Source organism: Salarias fasciatus, chromosome 5 (genome assembly GCF_902148845.1).
Source record: "Salarias fasciatus chromosome 5, fSalaFa1.1, whole genome shotgun sequence".
Classification (NCBI taxonomy): Eukaryota; Metazoa; Chordata; class Actinopteri; order Blenniiformes; family Blenniidae; genus Salarias; species Salarias fasciatus.
The window spans coordinates 23,673,180-23,694,281 of record NC_043749.1 but is presented as its reverse complement, the minus strand read 5'-3'; the positions used below and the strand labels follow the sequence as shown (position 1 = coordinate 23,694,281).

The window sequence follows — 21,102 nt, the reverse complement described above, 5'->3', positions numbered from 1 at the left end:
AGCCAGGTCGTGGTAAGCCTCGGGAATAGGTCGACCAGTTCAGGAGGAGGAGACTGCGGAGAAACATCAGGAGTGAGCGCAGAACGTAAACAGTTAGTCAAGCAGAACGGGCTCCAGGAATTAATCTCCTCCCTAATCCATCGATGCAGGGATTGTGTTTACGCAGCCAAGGAAAACCCAGCAGCGGAGGCTGCGAGTGATCTATGAGGTGGACAGTTATGGTCTCCTGATGGTTACCAGTGAGAACCAAATCCTCCGGACAGTTCTTAAGATTGACCTGAGCTAAATGGAGACCGTTTAGCAGTCTCACAGCTAGCTTAGACTCCAGCTGAACAAAGGGAATGCTTAGCTGATGAGCTCGCTGGATATCCATAAAACGCTCCTCAGCGCCTGATTCCACTAACAGCAACAGGAACAGATTGAGTGTGAAAACAGAGAGTGCCGGTTACCTGAAAGTATTGAAGGGATTTGAAGGATCCCCCGCCCCCCCCGAAAATGATCAAATGATAAACTACCATAATTGAAAAATTTTTGGTTATCATTTCTGTTTCAGACTGATGATATTGGAGAGTTTCAAAGAACTAGGTAATTTCTTTCCTACATTATAAGGGGGGATACAAATTATTTCAGGCCATTTTGCCTGAAAAAAATCTGTAGCCACCCCCCCCCCCCCCCCCCCCCCCCCCACTACCCTCATGAAAATTTTTTTGGAATCATTTCTGTGTGAGACTGATGGTATTGGAGAGTTTCATAAGACTGGCTCACTTCTTTTACAAGACCTGACAACTGTGAGTCCTTCTTAACACACAGGTTGATTGAGTTTTTTTTATCCTTGGCTTACAGCAACTGAACAAATATTAGACCTGTTCCACCAGTGACATCCTTGGTGAAGTATTCCCACCTTCTTTTGCCATCTGAGAAAAAAAAGAGATAATATGTATTACTCAAAATTAACGTTACCAAACTGTCCTGATATGTGGGCCATTTGAAAACTTTTTGTGACATTAAACATTTTTCTTCGCTGTGTTATCATGAATATGCCTTGTGAAACCTAGACCACTTTGTTTGAATAAATCTAATATAATCAAAATGATGCCGACGGTAAAAAAGATGATCATTCTTTATGGTGTTTACTGAGGTGGGAGGAAGTGTTGGTGTGAGCCTCATATTGAGGTTTCACTGATATATTGTTAACACCTCTTGCTCTCCACACCAACAACACCCACTATTATCTAGCTCCCCCAGTAAAAAGCATTATTCAACAACTGAACAACCAACATTTCACTGACACACTGATTTTTTTCATGTTTTTTATTTGAAAACAAATCTGACAGACTTAGTTCATACTGCCGTCACCAAAAACAAAAGGCTCTATTCTGTCAGTCTTTATTATTTTTATTGGAATGAATGTCTGTGGTTTCATTTAAGTATTTTTTTATTATTTGGGATAGTCACGCTTTTATACTTTGATAAACTAAAGTGGGCCAATTTAGTCCCAAGAAGTATGAAAATAGTATACTCACAAATACAACACCAGAATACTGATATGAGTCTAATTGTACAAAAAGGTACACGTCATAAAATGAACTGGAGTACACTTGTTTTTGGTACGGGAAGTCTTTTCACATATGAAACCTGTCTACCAGAATGGATTTGAACTTTTAACTTCAGCCTTTCAAAGAGTTCACAAAGAACTTTCCACATATCCAGCTAAGATTTTCCTTTCAAAGCAAAACATGTGTGTGTATTTTAAATGGAAAAAAATTTAAATAAAATAACTTTCTAAATAAGAGAATAAATTCCAAAATATTTTTCTTTTCCCTAAAGTGAAATAATATTCATGACTTTGATCATTATGAATAAAGCTTTTGCTGTTTTTGTTGTTGTCGTGACTAATTTGACCTATTTCGGAATGTCTGCAGTTTTTGGAGTCTCCACCAGAGGGCGCAGACGTCACTCTTTCACTCTTCACGACAGCACGTCCTGGAATACGGCACGTCGTGCAGAGGGCTGAATGAGATGTGATACTTGTTTTGTTGTTGTTAAAAGAGAAACTATCCCATCAGACTCCTTCACGCTAACTCCACAGCAGGCACGCGTCTTTGGTGTGCTGTCGCTTTCGCTTTCTGTTCTAATAGCTCCTTAAGTTGAGAGTAAAGCTGCAGATAGTGGTCGGATTTTGCTCTCTCCGGTGATCTTGTCCCAGGAAAAGCGATGCTGGTCACCGTTTTCTGCGCGCCGAGGGATCGCCCAGAAACCACCTTCGCCCTCGACGTGTCGCCCGAGCTGGAGCTGAGAGACTTTGTAGCACTTTGTGAGCTGGAATCAGGAATCCCAGCCGGGGAGATTCAGGTAATACCCACCGCTAACGTGCAGCCGTAAAGCTAGCGGAGCGAACTGCTAACTGCGCTAGCTGGCTGCTAGCATGAATCAGACTTCTGATGTTTCGAAACTTCTCTTATCAACAACACACACATTGTCCTTACTTACTCTACGGTTAAGAGCGATTGCACACTCCGTTTCTGTTCTTTGACGAGATTAACTGTACCCAGGGTCGAACTAACCGAGCTAACGAAAGTGAGACTAGAGCATGTCAGTCCATTTGAACTAAAGCCATTTCAGGCTTTAGGAGAACTGAATTTTATCTGTCTAGAAGCTGAGGATTGAAAACGTAATGTCAGTCAATTTAACTAAACTGTTAAAATCCAGACTGTAGATTCTGGTGGGATGTACGGATTACTTTCTCCATTACAAATATGCTTTTGAGTTGCATTGAATGCTCAGATGGCATATTTTGTCCAAACGAAATATAGGCTGTCGTCATATAGATGTATGGCTCTTTGAAAAGTTGTTTACTTCCCAATTTTTATTTTTTTTAATGAAATAGCTCGTGTAACTACGAGAGAATAGAAATACTTAAAGCTGTTTTTGTTGCGCTGCTCCACTCGGAATACAGAGAAAATCCTGTTTAAATATCAAGTAAGACCTGATTTTAAAACGTTTGAAACAATCTTGTACTGAAGATACATACTTTATTAGTGTCGAGGAAAATCCAAGAAGATAAATTATCAATATGCATGCAATTTACTGTGATTCATATAAATATAGGAAGGATGGAATTAACGATAAACAGCGAACACTATCAACAAAGATGAGTTCTAGAGTCTGTTAGTCACAGGAAGGAAGGATCTCCTTTGACTCTGTTCTACGTTTGGCTGGTATGAGTCTGTGAAGCTGCTCTTGCTGTTGACCAGGACATCATGGGGGCGGGCGGGGGTTGAGGGTCATTGCTCAGGAGAGACCTGAGTTTGCTCTGGCTCCCCCTCTCTGGCACAGACTCCATGTCCACCACCACCACAGCGCTGGCCTTTCTGATGAGTTTGCTGACCCTGTTGTTGTCGGCCTCTCAGCATGCAACAGAAATGACAATCGCGCATAGAACACCTTCAGTTTGGTGCATCAGATGTTGAACAGCCTCAAGAGCCTCAAAAAATGGAAACAGGTTTGGCCCTTTCTGTAAAGGACTTCAGTGTTCCTCACCCAGTCCAGTTTATTGTTTGTGTACTCCCCAAGAAATCATATATTGTACTATAATGGCTTTGCTGAAAATAAGTAGGGTTAAAATGTATTTGAGATGATAGACAACCACATTAAGTATGCTCATGTAACTTTTAAACCTTCAGTTAAGGTGTCATTGGATCCTTTCAGGTGGGTTTATATATTCCTCAAGTGTGCTTCCTAATGACAACAGTAGTTACTGTTGGAATAAAGCAGTATAAATCATTACAACCATGAGCAGAGCTCTGGGCTGGCACCCTCAGAGGTATCCTGTGTATCTTGTGGGTGGGACAGCAGCCAAGCGCTGGAAGTCATCATGACCATGCTCTTTGGCTGAAATGCTTTCAACTTTCATTTTGCCCACAATAAACTGGAGATAATTGATAAGTGCCTCGGCTCTGTCTGCTTTGATGCTTGCCCGTGCTTTGTGGAGCTGTCTGTGAGCTTTTTTTTTTTTTTTTTTACTACTGACCATGTTGGAAAATTCAGAACATATCAACAAGTCATTAATTTTCGCATGAGCGACAGTGAGGGGGAAATATTCCATTTCTCACAGGAACAGTGAGGCAATAATGGCAAGACAGACGGAAATGATTAGACATAATCAAACACTGAACTGTGCTTCCGATAAGTCATGTACATCACTAATAAATGGCCGTGTTGCAGTGGAAAGTGGTTCGCCTCGTTTATTACTTTGTGTGGTAGCAATATTCTTTGACCCCTGACTGAACAAAAAAAAGACATTCGATGGTGTTGAAACCGTTGTGTCGTTCTTACTTTCCTTTCTTTGTACACATCCTGTAATTTAAAAAAACCTGTCAGAGTGTGACTAATGTGTGGATTTCTTGTCTTGTAATGTATTTTTGATATCACGTACAGACTTGCAGGGTCTACAGATGTAGCTTACTATAATGTTTGATGGATGCAGGTCAGTAAAGATAGATTCTGGAAACTGTAAGTAAAAACTCCAGCAGCGTTTTTCCAGCATGACATAAGCTGAGTTAATACCAGAAATTTAATCATGCCTCTCATGTTTCAACTTCACTGCTGTTTTTCTCACAGGATAGAGTCAGTAAAACTGTTGTTACATTTTTGTAATTTGATTTACTGAAACTTGGCTGCTGACAGTTGATATGGTGTTGCGGTCATTTTAACATCAAATACTGCATAAAGGGCGACATGGAAATACACCATGTATTTATTTGTTCGTTGTGACTTTCTGTGTCCAGATAACTTATGTAGAACAGCCCCTCAAAGACCCGACTCGTGCCTTGGGGACCTATGGTGTTAAGGATGGAGACGTGGTGGTTCTCCGGCAAGCTGACAGAAGACCACCTCCAACCCAGCCTGCCTTCCCAGGTTCCAACAGTATCATTTATCATAAGGATGAGCTTGTGTTCAGTGCCAAATAAGGTTGTTTTCTTTTGCAACATCGTAACCTTTCGGTCCTCTGCTTTCCAGGACTCCCCCATATTGACTTTCGTTCAATCACAGTCCCGGGCACGTCTTCTGCAAGCAATCAGCGCGGTGCGATAAGACCGCAGGTGCAGCCGGCTCCTCCGCAGGCGCAGCCGGCGCAGCAGCCACCGCCACAGCGCGCTGCACAGCCTTCCACACCAATGGCCTTCCGTGGCACTTCTCCTCAGGGGCTGGATGACCCCGCCTTACTTCAGCAGATGCTGCTATCCAATCCGCACGAGCTGTCACTCCTCAAAGAGAGGAACCCCCCGCTCGCCGAGGCCCTGCTGAGTGGAGACTTAGGTGGTCATCAACAGAGTCGGCGATCTGATGTGTCTTTATCGTCTTTTTTTTGAGATACTGATCAGTCGTGACCTGACCGTGTGATTCCAGAGCGTTTCACCAAAGTGCTGCTGGAACAACAGCAGGATCGTGCCAAAAGGGAGCAAGAGAGGATCCGACTCCTGACTGCTGATCCCTTTGATCTGGAAGCTCAGGCTAAGATTGAAGAGGACATCAGGTGAGTCATTCATTGCAGCGGGAAATTTCTACGTTTGACTGAACTTTGGTTGTTAAACCAGAATTTCTAAATGGGGAGCGCCTCGGTTGCTACCTTTGATCTCCATGCAGTGATCCTTGTCTTCGATTTTGTTTTCTTTTAACCAACTCAGGCAGCACAATGTGGAAGAAAACATGACCATTGCGATGGAGGAGGCCCCAGAAAGCTTTGGACAGGTGGTTATGCTGTACATTAACTGCAAAGTCAATGGCCATCCTGTGAAAGCTTTTGTTGACTCAGGTAATGAACATTAAATCCTGATACATGTAGTAGCTACAGGCTTTTGGGGCAAGGACCAGAATGATACCAAAATGTTTGGATACTCGGTACAACAATTCAGTTTTTCTCTGTTGCAGTTCAGCCTATATTAGCTTCGTTTCAGCATCAAGGATTATGCAGCTCATAGTTAATTTCTTCTGTCACTTTTAGTGGGAGGTCTGCACGTCAGATATGATGTGATGATTCACTTCATTTCTTCAGTAGCACTATTTGTCCATTTAAACACTAAAATATGTTTTTGAGGTTTCTTATTTTGCTCATATCTACTCATTATTACGAACTGTGGCTCCAGCATGTAAGTCATGTTTTCATATTTGTGGTCATTTTCCAAATGTCTTATTTACAGCGATTAAGTATTTTTTCGGGATACATTTTTATGCACTTCACTCAGAAACTGTACATCAATTCCTGCCTGCTGCCTGTTAAATGATTGTAAGGTGGAGTGCAGTGCACAAAGACGGATGAGAACTAAACTTGCCTCATTCAAACTTTCATATCCCACAGCAGTGACGTATGAGCAACGTATAAACTAGTTAAACTCATTTCTATTCTCTTATCTTGTCCTGATCACATCTACGGAGCAACAGTGAGTCACAAGGTAAACATGCAGCTCAGTGATTAGATCAGTGTGAGTCAGACAAGAAACTTTGGGTCTTAGTCAAGGCTGCTCTGTTAACATCTAAAATCCTGTTAGGATCGGAGATCTCCTCCCAGACTGAGTGAACCTGTTGCCCCAGCCAAAAAAATACATCTCAGCCTCTTACATGTGAGGTTTTTTTTCCTCATTATCTTTTAAAAGAATGTTCTTAGACGGCTAAGATCTGAACGTGAAGGGTTTGTGATATATCATGCGTGTTTGATGGATGTACACGGCAGCATGGCACCGCCGAGGTGAAACGTCTGGGTGTGTTTGCTTCCAGGGGCGCAGATGACCATCATGAGCCAAGCGTGCGCAGAACGCTGTAACATCATGCGACTGGTGGACCGACGCTGGGCCGGGATCGCCAAAGGAGTGGGAACCCAGAAGATCATCGGCAGAGTCCATTTGGGTTGGTGTCGGAATGTTTCTAGTAGGGCTGGACGATATGGCCAAAAATTTTATCTCGATATAGTTCATAATTTCGGTCGATACGATATAATTCCGATATCGATATAAATAATACAGAAGCCTCAGAAAAACTGTTAAGAATCATGCATATAATGTACTACCTGTAAAACTACAAATTATCTATCCAGGAAGCTCCTCCAGTATAAAATTTTAGAAATAAAAACTACAATAAATTAAATGTTTACCTTTTATTTAAGAAATATGAAATCACTGTCAAATAAACGTAAGTTTCACCTTTTTCAATATAAATAGCTTTAACTTTACACTTAAATACAGTTATGTTATTGTTATAGATTCAAACAAAGGTGCTTCAACCAGAAAGAAAAATAAAAGTGCCCAGAATTACTGCAATAAACAGAAAAAAGAATGAGCAACAGCAAACATAAATATTACTGGGACAGGGAATTGAAATAACTGCCATTCACTCACCTTTTCAATATTAATAGCTTTAACTTTTAAACTACAACACAGTTTTTCTTATAGACTTAAAGGTGCTTCAACCAGGAAGAAAAATAAAAGTGTATACTGTAAAAGTGTGAATTACTAAGGTTAAGTACAGAATTAAGGTTGTGGTGATTACAGTGACACTGCAGTGAATCCCTCTACTATTTTTTATTTTATTTATTTAATTTTTTTTTTGTGTTGTTTGTCTTCACTGTTGCAGCATCTTGTAAATTGTAGACGGTCCCTTAACCCTGCAGCACTATGGCTGCTCATATAAATCAATATTGTTTCTGCTGCTTGATAGACAGATACTTTTAATAAAAATGAGCTTGTAGCATGTCGTCCACCTCACAACGATGGGATGGAGGCGCCCTTTGTATGTTACTGACGTTTTGTTAAAGAGTTATTGAGACCGAAAGTCCGCATCTGTCAACATGCTGCTGACTTCACTGGACTGTTCAGTGAATGGTATACCTAATTCGTGGCCACGAATTAGTATTTCGCGCGCACGATTTATTATTTCGCGGACCACAAATTAGCTCGTGGAAGCTTGTTCAGTCACGTTTACATCACAAGTTCTAATTTTGGAGCTCAAACTTACCGCGGTGGAGCTTAGCTTGTAGATGAGCTGAGGACGGCCAGCTGTGGTGTGGCTGCAGAGCACTGATCGCTCTCTCGCGGCGCTTTCTGCTCGGCTTGAATCGGCACCGTGAACAGCAATTAAAGATTGTGACACACATACTGTAATGCAGTATATCGAAAATTTGTTTAAAATTCATATCACCATTATTGAATAAAAATATACCGCGGTATATATTGCTATCGAAATTTTGTCCAGCCCTAGTTTCTAGTAGAAGCAGCTCTGTCCCTGTCCTGACTTGGGCATCCATGCGTCCACATTGAAGTTCCACATTGTGCCTTCTGCTTCTCCAGCTCAGGTTCAGATAGAGGGAGACTTCCTGCCTTGTTCTTTCTCCATCTTGGAGGACCAGCCAATGGACATGCTGCTTGGTCTGGATATGCTGAAGCGACATCAGGTGTGAGAGAATTCACAGCACTTCCGTGACTTCTTAAAAACAGACTTCCTGAAGACTCGATGCACAGAGACGCTTCGGATGAACTGACGGCGTCATTTGTACCGAATTTCTTGCAGTGTTCAATCGACCTGAAGAAGAGCGTGCTGCTAATAGGCACCACGGGTACAGAGACCCGCTTCCTGTCTGAGGCGGAGCTGCCGGAGTGCGCCAGGCTGGCGTACGGAGCAGAAGGCCGCGAAGACGCCCGTCCAGACGAGATCGCCGACAGAGAACTGGCAGAGGCTCTTCAGAGGTCCATACAAGAAAGCGGTGAGAAGCTGCACCCAGTCTCTACACTCCAGTCTGGGTTTTTTTTTTTTTTTTTTTTTCTTTCCATTGAGCCTTTTTTCCAGCTCATTTGAAACTACATTTGCATGTGCCACTTAAAGCTTCTTACTCTCAACCCCCATTATATGCAGTCATGTGAATTTTCAGTCTCATGATCACTTCATGTCATCACCTTGGCTAATTAGAAGTGTTTAAGGCGGAGGAGAGGCCAACAAATAGAGAAGAAAAAAACATCTGTGAGGCAAAGGAAATCATGAGCACGATAAGAGATCTCAGAAAACATTTCAGCCTTGAAGGGAAACAGTCATGAGGCATCAACACTTCAGCAGCTCGAGCCTTTTTTCCTTCCCAGTGATTTTATTCATTCTGTCACATTCTGATGTGGACAACAGTGCAGATGGATCCCCGAGAAGTGTGTGAGCGGCTCTCTAAACCTCCTACATGCTCAGCAGAACAGAACACGTCGTGCTAACAGAAGCGTGGGTGGCTACTTATATGAACCAGAATATCTTACACAAGCCACGAGGAGCTGAATGTCCTGTGGCAGAGTAAGATTACAACTTTTATCGCTTGATATTGTTCAGGAAAATGATGAAATATCCAGCTCCTGTCCAGCTTTCATTTTGCATCCATAAGCAAAGCACAGGTCGTGTTAACATAGTATTTCCAGTTTCATCCAAACATCTCCAACATGCTGGTGAAGTAAAGATGTTTGTGACGTAGTTTTCTAATGACACAGTGTGCTGTATCGTTTTAACAAGCTGGCCTGTCATTTCAGTCCCGCAGCTGCAGTCAGGATGTAAACTTCTCAGAATTGGAAGCTTTTCCTTCATAACAGCATGAGCAGCTGAACACCAGAACATGAACAGTTCATAAACACATTTCTCACTCTTGCTGTGGTGTAAAACTACATTCGGGTCATCTGAAACTAGACACTTGTTTCGTTTTGTGCCGCCACTTCGAGGCGTGGAGGATTCAGCACTGTCTAAACATACTCATCACATAACCAAGGCTCACGATTTTATTTGTTCAGGAAGATTCAGCCCGTAGATTCTTGTCTGGTAACAAGAGCAGACGTCCGACGTCTTCATGTTATCCCTCGGCTTTAGTCCGATCACACTGTGACTGTCGGGATTTAAGGCTCAAATTGTTTTTGGATGTCCCTTTTCACATCGGCGCGTGTGAAAAGGCGGATGCGTTGGTGCATGCCCTGTGTGCGACTGCTAACTTTCTCCGTCCCTCTGCATGATGTGTGTGGTGTGTGCCCTAACCCCTGAGCAGGACAGCACTGATGCATTTGGAGACAGCTGGAGAGGGCCCTACCAACCAGGTACTGCAACTTCACCAGTCCATTGCCAGTGCTAAGTCCATTGCTGTTTATTTCTTTTATTTTGCTGCCGGGTCAGTTATTATGGCTGTTATTTTATTTATTTATTTTTTTCATACATTTTCTTTGACAACATAATTGTTAAAAGAAATGATAAATTCTACGTGCAGGTGATTTTCTAGATGAGGGAGTTTGTGCTTTGTGGTGTTACGGAAGCAGTTAAATGTACATTACTCGACGTGACGCTCCCTCCAGACGTTCAGACACTTACCAGCTGGCTAATTCTCAGTCGTATTTTCTCTCACAATAGACACTGCAGATGGACAAACTACCTCACCGCAGCCCCAACCATTCACATTACCCAGATCCTTAGACCAAACGTCCTCTCCCGCCTGCCCGCCATCCGGTCAACCCCAGAACCCCACCCTGGATCGCTCTCAGTCCGCCCCGGCCGCCATGGAGCGTCAGGCCCGTCCTGGCGTACAAGAACTCCCCGCTCCTCTGTCCCTGGCAAAGGATGAAGCTCCCGCACCCCGTCCTCTGCCCCTCCATGGCAGCTCCAAAGCTCCCCCGGTAGCCAGCTCCTCAACAGATGTCCTCCATACGTGTCCTCCTCCTGCAGACGTGGCTGCGATGTCCCAGGATCCTTCGGGTGAGGTGCAGCCTGGAGCCGCAGAGGAGGCTGCCGGGCCGGGCGAGGTGCCGAACAGCTCAGAGGAAGCGTCGCTCATTCAGCCCATGGAGCAGGAGGAAGCCGACTCCACGGCGGTCTGTGCGAGCGCTCCGGGTGAGCCGGGCTCGGTGGAGATGGGGTCTCCCGGCGCCGGGTCCTCGGAGAGGGAGCAGCCCGACGGAGACCGCTGCTCCAGCTCCGACAGCATCCCCTCGCTGGCCGCCGCTCTGATGGAGCTGCACGAGCTGCTGGTGTCCAACAGCCGCGCTCAGTCCCAGAACCGCAGCAGCTCCTGCTCGCCCTCGCAGCCCTGCAGTCAGGACGCCGACCGGGCTTCCCCCGAGCCGTGCCCCCCCGCTCCCGACGGCGCCCAGCCCGCCCCCTCCACTGCCATCACGGCTGCTGCGGAAGACAACGATGCCAAAGCAAACCATGCTGCTGCTGCGTGCGACGAGGAACCATCCCAGTGCCCCGTCCCCGACGTCTCCGGCCAGGACGAGCTGCTGGGCGGGGAGAGCATCGGACCCCCACGGTGTCCGGATAGCTCCATGGACACCCGGCCAGACGGCTGCGGGCACAGCGAGGCGGGAGACGTCGGCACGTCTCGGTCCGAGCCGGAGGCGGCGACCGGTCCTGCTGTGGATCCGGAGTCCAGAGAGCCTCCCGAGGGCCAGCACAGCAGGGGGGTCGCAGACGGACAGGCGTCCGGCGGCAACACCGGGGACTCTCTCCAGACTGAGCGCACGTTCCTCGCCCCCCCGTCAGCGGCGGCGGGCTCGCGGGAAGACGTCTCAAGCACCTTGTCCTCCTCTCTTTCTCAGGCCCCCCAGCCCTCACCTCCGGCCGCCCCCCTCCCTCCTCCTCCTCCTCCTCCTCCGCGTCCCTTTATCGAACAGTTTCCAGCCGAGCACATCCAGAGGATCCAGGCGGCGGGCTTCTCCGCCCGGGAGGCCGTGGAGGCGCTGGAACGGGCCCACGGGGTCGTGGAGCTGGCTCTGCTGGCTCTGCTAGCCCGCAGCATCACTGTGCCGACTTAGACTCTCAACCAATCAGCGGAGTCCTCCCAGCCTCCCCGACTCAGCATCTGTCTTATTTATACCTTGTTACTGATCCAGAGGTTTCAGCCCCTTTTCAGCAGGGAGCCTGTGAGAAGCCACAGGCCAACGCTGTCTCTTGGTTTTGTCGTACAGTATATCCAAAAACACACGGGACAACTGGCGATACTTTTATGGCTAGAACAGATACGTGAGGTTGTGTTTGCATGCAGATGTTTTGGGTGCCCACCTGTTTCATTGGTTTTTAACCAGCATAGATTGATTTTATTATTGTTTTGTTGTCAAAAATTGACATGTTATTGAATGACCATTATATGATTGACTCTTAAACCAACAAATACTATATTGTCCCCATTGGATGAGTCATAATACTATTGTATAATAGTTTATTTGTCCATCACCCATAAAACAATCACAGCAGAGTAGCGTGACGCCTACTCACCATCCAGAGAACTGGCAGGTCTGTGATTAATCAGCACAAATATGGACATTTGAAGCAATTCAAATTGAGTATTACGCAGAGTTTTCTGATTATAGTCCCTAGTGTTTTGAAATCCGAGGCCAATAATGATGAGTCTGTCGTGTGGGAACTGCTGCAGTCGAGAGGATTTGATCGAGTTTACATATAATCTCCACTATAGAGTGGAAACCCCCAAATTCAGTCTGTCTTACTCTGGAAACATGAAGCCTGTCAGCTGAAGTATGATTATTGACTTGGTTGGTCTGGAACAGGAGCTATCTCGTACTGTACGTCCCTTTCTTCTCAGTTTTCAAGCTTTGTCATGTGTTGATTACAAATCTGTTTGTAGCTCATGTCGGAGGAAAAAGTTCATTTATTTTGTGTCAAATCATCCTGGTGTGGTTCGTACTCAAACGTTTTTCATTTCGTAATCTGTTGGGATGTGGCCGCTCACGGACACGTTCAGATGTTTTGTCAGTACATCAGATTTCAAGGATTTTAATGGCTTTATTTGAGTCATATATCAACAATGTTAAGGCAGAATGAATTATTTACTTTTATCTTGTATTGAATTTTAAATTGCAAATAAAAAGAAACTAGTATTTGTACAGGTTGTGAGTTGTGGGTCCTTCTTATGATGGGTTAAATCGACATGAGATTCCAACTTCTAAAACCTGATGGTTGATTTTTCCTTTGCTGAAAGTGTTTAATTACAAGTTGTAGACAATAGATGAGCTGATGACCTGGAGAAGTCTGTGAACCGCTCTTTCTTTAGCCGATACATAACATGGCCTTCATTTCTTGAACCAATTAAGCAAAACAGACACATTCACATGAATTATTTTCACATTCCGGGGGGGTTGTGGACACTCAAGCGATCACCAAGAAAAAAACGGTACATATGTATTAAATATATGTTAAAATTAATGTAAGGCAAAGTTGTCAGTTTTCATACATCTTCGGTGAAATTTTACTTCGAAGCGGACTCACACTGCAGCCTCAACACTAATGGTAAGTTTTGATTTGATGCTGAACTGCTTTTATTTTAACCAACAACACGTAGTTGTCATCTCCTCCCATAGACAAATTAAATTCATTGATTGATGCCGTTTTTACTTTAGAAGTGAAATCTGAAATGTGAATATGTAATACAGTCTGTAAATTATATTATCCTACCTTTTACTTTGCAGCATGGAAGCAACTAATCAAGCATTAGCTTATAATCTGTCCTTTAAAAAAAAAACTTATTTATTCATTTATTGCTTTTGTCTGACTTTGTTCATCTTCTACATCCAAATTAGGCTTCAGAGGTGCTATACCCAGCCCTAGCCATTAAAGAGCAAAGGACAAACACACATTCCCACAGCTGCAGTCAGTTTAAAGCCACTATTTCTTTTCAAATGCACGTTTACAGACCGTAGAAAGAAATCACACCTGAAGAAAATACAAAGTTCAGCCTGTAAATGTCATGCGAGTTGAAAGTGTGAACCACTACTCCACCGCATCTCCTTTTATTTTCACCTGACTCCACCCCCTTTCTCATTTCAGCACAAATTGCACTCTGGGAATAATCTTGTGCCATCAAGCTCTGCAGAGAGAAGAATCCCACTGCTGTAAAAAGAAAGGGAGGAAGAAAAACAGATTGAAATGTGGCCTGCCGTCCTAATAGGCTAAGAGATGAACTGCCGGATGAATAATTAATGGACATTATGAAGGCTGTAATCTCTCCTCTGTGCTGTGTGTTCGCTGAGGACGAACCACACCTGCTCCTTGTTTTTATAATTGCTGCTCGAAGCGCAGACTGCTTGGAGCTTCTGCCATTTAGTCTGAGTGGTTTTCAAGCTGATGCCTTCACAGTCACACTGATAGTCTGTGCCCACTTTGAGAGAAGTCTTGGCTGCAGCTTTGTGTGGGAGAAAAAAGTTCCAGATTTAAGTGTTATGGATCAGTTTGACGGCAGAGAACAGAACAGCCAGTGTTTGACGCCCGGCTTTGCCACTGATCTACAATCCTACTGTGGAAATGATCGAGTTGAAGATTTGGTATCAAAAATTCCTGCCATGAAGGCGTCAGAGATTTGTTCAGTGTTTCGTCCTGTGGAGAGCCAAAGTTCACCGCGGACTGATGGGAACAGCGACTCGCTGAATCTTGGGGATTCCAGGTAAGGCCTGCAGCTGCTGAAAGGTGGAATTGAAATAAAAACAGTGGGTATTGAGGGTGACACGTGTTTCCTTTCGCAGTCCCCCCTCAGACGTTTCTTCAGCCCTCAGGTCGGTGGCTTTAATGCGCACGTGGGATCTGAGCAGGTTTCAGGGTCCACTGCCCAAACTGACCTGTGCGCCCGACGTGGGCCCGGCTCCGTCCCCGCCGAGCGACCGAGCTGCGTGTTCCGACTGGTAAGGCCGGACGTCTGTCGTCACTTCAGCAAATATTTCACAAATCAACACTGATTTACTGAAATCCAGTGAAGTGGATCCAGCTGAGGAGGAAGTGCCAGACGTTTCATTCCACTCAAAGTATTTTCACATTTGTGAGTTATTCTTCACAATTCTGACATTCATTAAAAACTGTATGATTTAGTTCAAAGTAAAGCTTTCCTTTTTATTGTAGTTCCGCTTTATCAGGACTACTGTTTGCTGGACGCTCGAGACGATGTGCAGAGGCTGAAGGGGAGCTCAGTGTCTGGACTGATCAGGCCTGAGTACCTGCAGAGCCTGCAGTCCCGCCTCGATCCCTCCTGCCCGTCCAGCACCAGCTCCAGCAGCTCTGCTCCGGCAGCTCTGTCCTCGCCGCCGCCGCTCAGGGTCACCGCTCACACTCTCTGGCAAGACCTCGAGGAGGTGAAGGCCTCTGGCCTGCTCAGCAGCCTGACTCCCCGGGAGATCCGTCTCCAGGAGGTGTGTTCAGAACATGTTTAATCCTCTAATGCAGAACAAATGAGGACTTGGAGAGAAATGTGATTATTCTGACAGTTAGTTTAAAGAAGGTGTTGGTTGCATGAATGTGAAGTAGTTCCTAGAAGTAATATTGTCATATTTAAGTGTTAAAGTTCACCCATGAAAACATGTTTGGGATGTCTTGAGTATTGTGACATATCACAATCCATTAAAAAGATGGATGCCTGTCAGAATGGTGACTTTATCCTGTTACTGGTGGGAACAGATGAAGTTGGTGCGTCTATCGATCCTTCAGAAAGCTTCATTACTGCCGTTGAATCTCTGGGCAGAACAGCTTTTACGCAGCACACCACACTACTGGAGGCAAAGGAAAGATTTCAGAGCGGATCCACCAACTCGGTACAGCCCGAACAAGGAGCAGATGGTTCAATCCCCACAAAGCTCTGATCTCCAGTCATTCCAGGATTATGTTGAGGCAAAAGACCCTGAGAGCCTTCAAGTAAATCCAAAGTCCCCGCTACAAGTTCCCAAGAAAAACCACACATGTATCTGGACAGGTGGTGCTTTCACTGCTTTTCATGTCTGCAGTGTAAAGCATGTAAAGCTTGCTCCTTGGACAGTCGTTTGATCATTTCACACATAAGATTTTATTTGAGAACTTTGAAACGGTGAACATTTCCTGTGCTCTGTCTTCCCCTGAAGTCCATGTTTGAGCTGATCGGCTCTGAGGCGTCTTACCTGCGGAGTCTCACGGTGGCCGTCAGTCACTTCTTTGCATCAGAGACGCTGAAACAGACCCTGTCTAAGACGGAACATCACATTCTGTTCTCCAACATCCGTCATGTGATGGCAGCCAGCGAGAAGTGAGTAGCTGTAGTACCGAGCACGTCTTTGTGGAGTTTTAGCTCAGGTGGATTTGATTGTTTCTGCAGGTTTCTCACCGATCTGGAGAACAGACTGGGAGAGTGTGTGTTAATATCTGAGGTTGGAGACATTGTGCTCCAGCACTGCAGACGATTTCATGGCCTCTACGTGCCTTACGTGACCAACATGATGTATCAAGAGACTCTTATCAAACAACAGCTGTGAGTGTTTTTAATACGACGGATTTTACTCTGATTTTACTCTTCACAATGCTCTTTCAATCATTTGTTTCCTTTTCTCAAGGCAGCAGAACAGACACTTTATGTACGCACTCAAGAAGCTTGAGAGTGACCCGGTGTGTCAGAGACAGACCCTCAAGTCCTTCCTTGTCCTTCCCTTCCAGAGAATAACGCGCCTTAAACTACTGATGGAGGTCAACATATTTTTCGTTTATCATGAAAATGCTACATTTGTGGAGTCGTTGATCCTCTCTGCTTTCATTTCAGACCATCCTGAAGCTCACTGAGCCAAACTCTGACTCATTTTCAAACCTTGAGAAAGCAATCGCAGCTATTCATGAGGTAAATGATTTACTTTCAAGTGCTCCAGCAACGCATTCATGAGATGTCAGTGAACTAAGCCGCTTCGCCTGAATTATTCCAGAAGTTAATGAATGTCACTTGAAAAAGTTTCACTGAAAGTTTTGTGTGAAATTTTAACTCGTAGATGTGCCAGCTAAGAGAAACTCATCCTTCATCTTTTATTAAGAGCAGATTGTGTCGGAGTGTGACAAAGGGGTCCGAAAAATGAAGCAAATTGAGGAGCTTGTCTGTCTGGAGATGCTGTTGGATTTCAGCAGAGTGAAGGTGGAAACTCTTATTAATCAAATAAAGTCCTTGATTTTCTTATTCAGCCCCGAAGAAAGCAGTAAATTCAAATGGAGAGCCTTTTCCTTCTCCCAGGCCGTTCCTGTCATCAAAAGCAGCCGTTTTCTGGTGCACGAAGGGCCCCTGGAGCAGCTGGTGGTGGAGAGCTCTTACAGCTGCAGGCCGTCTCTCATCAGCGTCCACCTCCATCTCTTCAATGACCTTCTGATTGTCTCCTCAAAAAAGTATTGAACTCAGCACTGCAGTACTTCTCCATCCTCAAACACACAATTCAGTCTGTTTTCTGTCCGTTTGTGAAACGCTGCCTCGCATTCAGGGACCAGCGGTTTGTGGTGGAGGATCACGCTGAATTCATCACACACGTGACCGTTAAGACTCTCAACACTGAAATCCTGGGTCTTCCCCCAAACTCGTTCCTGTTGCACCTCGCCGAAAGTCACAGCGGACAGCCGACCGCTCTGATACTCGTGGCGCAGACAAAGTAAGAGCGGACGTCATGAAAGATTTTACACATCCAAAAAAACAAAGACATTCACATAATAGATCCTGTGGATGCTGCGGTGCTTTGTTTTTTTGCAGGGCAGATAAAGAGACGTGGATGAAGATGCTGTCTGCTGAAGTCTAAAATGTGCACAATTCTTGATTTGGCTGATTTTAAAGATCCAGCGTAGCTCTTTTAAGCTTGTACAGTTTGAATACTTCTATTTTTAATTACTTTACTCATTGTGCACTTTACACGGTTCTTCTTGAAAGCACTCACACTATTGCACTCAGTGTTTCCAAACTCACACTAAAACTGTAAAAATTAACTAAGTCACTAAGTGGATAAAGTGTGGAAATGATTTTTATTTGTTTCTTCTTTAATGTGCTATAAATATATATTTTTTTAATCAAAATAAAGGCCTTTCTTTCTAATCAGGTCAGTATGTTTTGATTCTAATCCCAAAAACTTAACAGAATTTTTTTTTATCATGAAATATGGACAATATTCAGCACAACCAGCAAAAGATATTGTGAATGTAACAAAAACATGTATTTCTTCACAAGCACAGATTCTACTACTTTTGTAAATACACAAGACCGAACATTTGACTTATAGCCACAGATTTCACTGGAAATGATATGGCAGCTTTTAAATCCTCCGTTGCAAGGAAAGCAGTGGTGCCACAAAACTGACATCAGTCATGCTAACTTAGAAATGAAAAAAAATCTGAATCATTCAAAGCATTAATGCAGCCACTGGCAGTAGAGAGAGCCGCCCGGAGCTCAGCTCTCTCCAGGAGTTACAGCGCCGTCGTCTCCGGCTGAGATGGGCGGCTCAGAGATCCAGCCGTAACGCAGTCTTGATGCCACAGGTTCTCTGAGAGGCAGTTGAGGATCGGCGCTACGTCGCCTAAAACGTCGGTGACCTCTCCACCCGTTCGCAGCACCGGTAAGCTCCATTTCTCCTGGAAGTCCCTGACCTCTCTGCCGGACACATCACAGTGCATGAAAAGGTCAAATCTGAAGGGAATGTTAAGGTTTTTTTTTCCTGAAAATCAGCAAAAGGCAGTATACTTTTTACTTACAGGCCATTAATAAAATGAATGGGCTTTTATCACATGCAGGATTTTAATGTAAATATATGATTGACTGTTAAAGTACTGCAAAAGGATATTTGGTGCCAACCACCACCTTCACACAGCCAGCAGACGATTCGGTCCATTTGGTGATCTGATTTGACAGATCGTCAAATGACGTCCTGTCAGTGAAGGAGAACAGGAACAGGACGGCGTCCACCTGGTCCTTACAGGACTGGAAAGATCGAAAGATTTTTTTAATTCATTTCACATTAATTCCGAAGTCTCTGCAATGAATTGTGTGAAATATTTCATCCGTACTGGAAGCAAATGGTCAAATCTGCGTAACGCGTTCTCTCCACAGTCCCACAGCTGCAGGCGGAAGAAGAGCACCCGGCCACTTTCTCTGAGCTTCACTGGCCAGTACACCACTGTAGTCTCAATGCCTTCAAGAGAAAGAGCAAAAGAAGACTGACGAGTAAATATAAAATGTCAGTTACGTACTCTTATTCTCTACAGAAAATGAGCAAATTTACATGTTGAACTTGCTGCAGTTGGTAGAAAATCAATAGTTTTGAAGTTTTGACCTCAGTATAAAATGAGGAAGCTACCTGTAGTTTCATGATGTACTGTGGGAATATTCAAGCCAGCGAGACGTGCAGCCAGAGCCGTTTTCCCAACACCACTTTTGCCAGAGAGGAAGATCTTATAATGGACTGTATCCACAGGTACATGAGGCGGCATCACCGGTGACTCCAGCAGGCCTGGAAAACATGTTTTAAAAGAGCCATTAAAATGATCTGTGCACAGGTTTGAACCTTAATGTGATATAGTTTCCAACAGCAGAGGAGACGAGCATTTCAGCACAGAGCTGGTCTTAACCTAGAAGCTGAATTAGAACATGCATGTCAGGTTAATTGGTGGCTCTAAATTGCCCCCAGGTGCGAGTGTAAGTAGCTGTTGTCTATATGTGTCGTCCCTGCAACAGAATGGTGAATATCCAGGGTGGACTCTGCCCTCAGCCATATGAAGCTGGGTTTGGCTCCAACCATCATAAGACAGGCTGGTTTCACCCCACTGATGATGGGCTCTTGCAAAAGTAATAATGATAATATCTATATTAAATACTTAATAATTAAATATGATACAGTGTGTTTTGATTTTTAAAAAATGTTGCTTTAAAACCGATACATTGTTGCCATCTCCGCAGTGAGGAACGTTCTAAATGACGTCATCTAATTTGCATAGCTAATTATTTGCATATTTCTGTCAAATTAGATGACGTCACTTAAAACGATACATTGTTGCAACTCCTCCATCAGGGAGGCCTGACCTGAGAGACATACAGCTCCGATCATTCAAAGGGAGCTTTTAGTACAGACATCTGTTATGTTTTATTATTTTACAAATATAGAAATGCAATCTACAGCTACAAATCAAATGTGATTGGTGTCTCATATTATTACATAGCAACACTTGAATAATTTAGATTAATGTAGTATTTCCTATTTGTAGTTTATTCTGTTAATTGCCAATTTATTTCATTAATCATATATTCAGTTTTAAAATAAATTTAAACATGTATCTTAAAGTTTAATTAGGAGGGGATCCAAATTCTTTGACAAACACATTTTTTTAGGTAATGCAATGTTTACTTTGCCAAGTAATTCATTACTGTTAAAATATTATAGCCCAGTTACTTTTTTGAAAAAGTAACTAGCAAGTTACTTATTAAAAGTAACTTGCCCTAGTGTATAGTGATCAGCAGTCTTGCCCCATAGCAGGAATGTTGTGAGTTTGACTCCCAGACTTTCATGTTCGTGTGTGTGTGGGGGGGTTTCCTCCCATCGTCCAAAAAATGTGCATGTTCAGTGAACCTGTGTCTATAGGTGGAAATATGCGTGAGTGAATATGATGATCTATGTCTGTAACCTGGTGACCTGTCCAGGATGTACTCTGCCTTCACCTAAGGTCAGATGGGATCATGTCAAGCTTACCATGACACAAAAAAACCCAATAAGGACGTTTGTTGTATCCTGATTTATTACATTGGTTATGGAGCCTAGGGATGGACACACATAAAACAATAAGTAAACACGGTACAAATATGATGACGAGAACAAAGTATCAGCTTGTGAGAAAAATTGTGAAGATATGTGTTAATTTCCCTTTCTTTCAACCTCAGGACACACCAAAATTATCCCCTGGAGCTTTTCCGTGCTTTATTTATTTCAAATGGAGCCCTGATGGCACAGAACTGTTTCATCCGTTCGGCTGGTGAATCTGTAGTTACCAAAGCGCTTGCGTCTCTTCTTGTGGAGGATTTTGCTGAAATATTCTTTGCTGTCCGGACATCGGTGCCAGTCAGAGACCACCAGGGATCCAGCATGAGGGACCCCGGTCATGGTGATGGGGATCCAGTTATGAAGCCGGCAACACAAACTCGGTCCACTTTTATCCAAAAACAGAGCAACAACAGATGGCTCTTTGTATCAACACGGGATACGTATTTTCAAACCTGTAAAATTAGTTACCATAACAAAAAAACTTAATTGGAAGATATTTATGGGTCCAACCTTTGAACGAATCGTTCATAAATCGAGCAATAAA

General features: G+C 44.0%; 3 protein-coding genes across 5 annotated transcripts; 2 read left to right on the top strand and 1 right to left on the bottom strand.

Annotated features, from left to right (window-relative positions):
- The first annotated feature begins 1,985 nt into the window (after positions 1 to 1,985).
- On the top strand, positions 1,986 to 12,893 carry ddi2 (DNA-damage inducible protein 2). Of its 2 annotated transcripts, XM_030090923.1 has the most exons (10): positions 2,215 to 2,352; positions 4,788 to 4,917; positions 5,020 to 5,319; positions 5,410 to 5,536; positions 5,688 to 5,815; positions 6,775 to 6,903; positions 8,340 to 8,443; positions 8,560 to 8,752; positions 10,052 to 10,100; positions 10,408 to 10,493. In XM_030090923.1, the coding sequence occupies exons 1-9, from the start codon at positions 2,215 to 2,217 to the stop codon at positions 10,060 to 10,062; spliced, it is 1,260 nt and encodes a 419-aa protein (XP_029946783.1). In that variant the 3' UTR covers positions 10,063 to 10,100; positions 10,408 to 10,493. The 2 variants fall into 2 exon arrangements, with proteins under 2 accessions (XP_029946782.1, XP_029946783.1); XM_030090922.1 differs by lacking the exon at positions 10,052 to 10,100 and having other exon boundaries at positions 1,986 to 2,352; positions 10,408 to 12,893.
- Positions 12,894 to 15,942: 3,049 nt separating this feature from the next.
- On the top strand, positions 15,943 to 17,681 carry LOC115388046 (rho guanine nucleotide exchange factor 19). The gene is made up of 8 exons (XM_030090979.1): positions 15,943 to 16,045; positions 16,115 to 16,267; positions 16,350 to 16,479; positions 16,553 to 16,627; positions 16,820 to 16,912; positions 17,009 to 17,157; positions 17,250 to 17,414; positions 17,513 to 17,681. The coding sequence occupies exons 1-8, from the start codon at positions 16,029 to 16,031 to the stop codon at positions 17,556 to 17,558; spliced, it is 828 nt and encodes a 275-aa protein (XP_029946839.1). The 5' UTR covers positions 15,943 to 16,028; the 3' UTR covers positions 17,559 to 17,681.
- A 186-nt stretch (positions 17,682 to 17,867) lies between these two features.
- cplane2 (ciliogenesis and planar polarity effector 2) lies at positions 17,868 to 21,102 on the bottom strand. Of its 2 annotated transcripts, XM_030090980.1 has the most exons (5): positions 20,786 to 21,102; positions 19,104 to 19,256; positions 18,814 to 18,938; positions 18,591 to 18,727; positions 17,868 to 18,436 (listed from the first exon to the last, which is right to left on the bottom strand). In XM_030090980.1, exons 1-5 carry the CDS (start codon positions 20,895 to 20,897, stop codon positions 18,217 to 18,219), a joined length of 747 nt encoding a protein of 248 aa, XP_029946840.1. In that variant the 5' UTR covers positions 20,898 to 21,102; the 3' UTR covers positions 17,868 to 18,216. The 2 variants fall into 2 exon arrangements, with proteins under 2 accessions (XP_029946840.1, XP_029946841.1); XM_030090981.1 differs by lacking the exon at positions 19,104 to 19,256.